General features: G+C 45.9%; 1 protein-coding gene across 1 annotated transcript; it reads right to left on the bottom strand.

Annotated features, from left to right (window-relative positions):
* Positions 1 to 897: 897 nt before the first annotated feature.
* phox2a (paired like homeobox 2A) lies at positions 898 to 2,997 on the bottom strand (the record flags this gene model as incomplete). The annotated part of the gene is made up of 3 exons (XM_080459028.1): positions 898 to 1,392; positions 1,502 to 1,689; positions 2,775 to 2,997. 3 exons carry the CDS (start codon positions 2,995 to 2,997, stop codon positions 898 to 900), a joined length of 906 nt encoding a protein of 301 aa, XP_080315154.1.
* Positions 2,998 to 3,784: the final 787 nt, after the last annotated feature.

Raw genomic sequence — 3,784 nt, 5'->3', positions numbered from 1 at the left:
AATGGATGGGATGTGAAGCTGATGGGAGGTTGTAATTGTTGGAGTCAGGCTTTGACACAGTAAAGAAAAGATTGAGGGGATGAGCTGGACCGGGGAGGTGTCTGGTCTGGACCCGGCTCCTCCTAATTGGATTTTGGTGTGGCCCGGTCTGCTCAGCAAAGAGATTTAGGGGGAGGTGGAGGGGGGGGGGGGGGCGCTCCCTCTGGTGGAAGTCTGTGTGTCGGAGAGCTTAGAGGAAGTTGTGCTTGAGGGGTAAAAGTTTGTTTGTCTCGCTTTCCCAGAAGAAACCGAAGCGTTTATGTTTGGGTTTCTGCTTTAGACTCGTACCTGACCAACATGCTCATCAGAGCTGCGGCCGTGTGGGAATCTGAGTGCATGTGAGCACAAAACACCGAGAGGACAGGAAGCATTTTGCTGGGTGGGGATCTAGTTGAATCTAGTAACATTTGTGGTCGCTCTAAAGTGTAATTAATACTGGATGTCTTTCATTCTTTTGTTCATCTCAGAAAGGAGTACCCTTCTACACGATGGACTCTGGCACAGATACTGAGGGTCGGTAGTCTGCTCAGAAAGTGAGGGCCGGGAGAGAGGCAGGTGGCCGATGGGAATTTGCCTCCATCCAGAACAGTTCTTGTGGGTAGAGCGTGCACAGTTGCATAATATTTTTTTTTGGGGGGGGGGGGGGGGGGGGGTGAAAGATGATGACGACACCTGTGGATTTTATGATCTGAGCTATAAAACAGTTTGATTGCTCAGTTTATTTAAAGAATCGACCTTCGTGCCGCCCTACAGAACACTACCCCTGTAAATTCAGCGTTACAGTGCGCAAGTCTTTCCACAAAAGCTAAAAACTCCTCTCTGTTCCAGTGTGTTCCTCACTTCTGTTGCCCCTGTGCTTCAGAACAGATTTGTCTTGATGGTGGGATTGGGTTTTCTGTGGAAGGACGACAGGACTCCGGCAAAAGGCCCAGTCATACTGTCTGCGGGCTGCCAGGCCTTCAGGATCTCCTGAGTCTGGGCGGCGGGCTGAGCAATGGCCGGGTTGGACGGCCCCAGGCTGGACCAGCTGGGAGGCTTCAGCCCCTGGAGAACCGGGGAGCTGGAGGTGTTGACATAACCGCTGTTGGCAGGAGCCGGGCTGGGGCTCAGGCTGGCCGGGCTGCCCAGGTTCCCATTGGCTGAGCCCGGCAGGGAGGCCGTGCTGTCAGGCGTGGGGCTGCAGGTGGACTCTTTGGACTCATCATCATCTGATGAAGATCTTGCTTCTCCACCTTTCTTTCCTCCAGAGTTGCTGTTGGTGTTGGTGCCTGTGGCGCCACCAGAGTTGTTGGCTTTGGCATTGGCTGCACGCTCCTGCTTACGAAATTTGGCACGTCGGTTCTGAAACCACACCTGTCAGACACAGATGCAGGTGACTTTTATTTCCTATTATAGCAGATATTGGCAGAAAAGTCCTATTTAATACCATTAATCTTATTTGGAGAGGGTGTGCACCTCGTACCTGTACTCGTGCCTCGGTCAGGTCTATCTTCAGCGCGAGCTCCTCTCGGGTGTAGATGTCCGGGTAGTGCGTCTCGGCGAAGACCCGCTCCAGCTCCTTCAGCTGGGAGCTGGTGAACGTGGTCCGGATGCGCCGCTGCTTCCGCTTCTCGTTCAGCCCGGAGGGATCCGAGAAAAACTTATAAGGAACTGAAGAGCAAACAATTGTATTTGTTTATTCGTCGAAATGAAACATGACCTTTTTGGCACTTTTAAAACTACAAATGTTCCAAACTGAACTGGAGGTAAAAGCGCAGAGTCTGTGCGTAATTACGCATGGAGCGCGTCATCTGATAATTTCTCTTGTTTTTAAGTAAAATACTTTTCCGTTCCCGTCAACAATATTTTTCTACAAAAGGAAATTATCTAGTTGTAGTATCGTTGAACATACAATAAATAGTTTTGATTAAACACAAACATATTTTTCCCAACCGCACATCATCTAATTTATTTTAATCGACTACTATAATTCACATTGATACATTTTCGTAGGTATTTATATATATCCTATATATTCTATACATTTTAAGAGTTTGTACCCTTGTAATAGGTAAATATTCGACTTAAACTTACTCAAATGTTGTTCATTTAAAACCAACAGGATGAGACATTCATTTGATTAATTAATTTGATCTGAGATTGATTTGAGTAATTTGCAATAAACCTATTGAAAATTATACGATTCATAATGTCGTCACCATGCAGCCTATAGTGGTTCATTTGAATTTTTTGTTTTTTCGCTTAATTTTTTGTTTTTTCGCTTTTTACTTTGGTTGTCGAATAAATAAAATACGCAGAGAAATCAGTCTTTAACTAATTGATATATTGAGTTTGAAATATTTAAATCTTAAATCTCATTATTATTATTATTATTTGTTATTGTTATTGTTATTAATAATAATAATAATAATTCTTACAGATTCATAAAAAACGTTCTCCATACAAATAATTAAGCGTTTCAACAGCATGATTGCATCTTTAGAACTATAAACCTGAAAATCAAATTAGGCCTATAACTTATTTTGAATAGGCAGGGATGTAAAATTAAATATTGTTCATTTTTTGCAAATATTCATAAATTGTAAAAGAAAATATGCCAGAAAAAAAATCTCTTCTTGTTTCCATCATTAATATTCTTTCTCTCTTTTATTAACACATTTAGCGTGATGCGCCTTCATCTCATCCTGTGTCGTATATTCAGAAGCGTTAGATGTTAAAGAGATGTGGCTGGATACCTGAGGAGTAAGGAGTGGGCTGGTGCTCTCGCAGGGCTCCCAGCGTGCAGCTGGCCGTGCTGAGCGGAGTGCAGCCCGGGTTGGAGAACGGTCCGCTCCGGATCGGGTTGTACTGGAAGGAGCTGGCCTGGCTGCAGGAGCTGAAGTCCGCGTAGGCCGACGCTTCCATGGCCGCCATGCAGGAGTCATAGGAGTTCAGGTAGGAGTAATCCATCTTATACATGGAGGTCAGCCGGTGCAAACACCGGGCTGCAAAAAGGCAACGGTGAGGGGACTCTTCAGGTGCTGCTGCTTTTTATTTTCAGAGAGTGGAGGTTGTCGTAAACCAGCCAGAGACGATCTGTTCTCTCCACAATCTCCCAAAAAACCCCAACTATCTTCAGCTCTGTGGTTTATATCTCAGCTGTTCTGCTGGGGAATTAGTCCAGATGTTTTCTCTGTGGTTCCACCTTCACTTTCTCCGGGATGTCTCGCTTTTTTTCTCTCTTCTAAATCTGTCTCTCTCTCACTCTCCCTCTCTGCTCTGGGCTCGCGCTCAGTTTGACAGCGCGCTGCGGCTCGCGCGGTGCTTATAATAAACTTGGTCGGGCGCGAGACAATGGCGAGGCGGTGGTCTAGTTTCCATGACAATAGCAGCAATGAGTGAGCGCACAGGACGGCCCTCCTCCTCCTCCTCCTCCTCCGAACTCTCTCTCTCTCTCTCTCTCTCTCTCTCTCTCTCTCTCTCTCTCTCTCTCTCTCTCTCTCTCTCTCTCTCTGCACCGCCCACGCCGTCCTCAGCATCTCTCAGCTTGCAGGTGTCAGCAGAGTTGAATCATCAAGTCTTAGAAAACAAAAGCCACGACTCCTTCATTTATACATGTTATCATGTGCATGTTTCCATTATCGGACCAATGTTCGCTAGTGTGTGTGGTGAGTTCAGGCCCACATCACAGCAAAATCAAGTTGCGGGCTTACCTTACATGTCAGTTTGACTTTACCATACAGATATGTTACAATCAAACTGCAAG

This window comes from Lipophrys pholis (genome assembly GCF_963383615.2).
Source record: "Lipophrys pholis genome assembly, chromosome: 3".
Classification (NCBI taxonomy): Eukaryota; Metazoa; Chordata; class Actinopteri; order Blenniiformes; family Blenniidae; genus Lipophrys; species Lipophrys pholis.
This window is presented reverse-complemented; position numbering and strand designations above follow the sequence as displayed.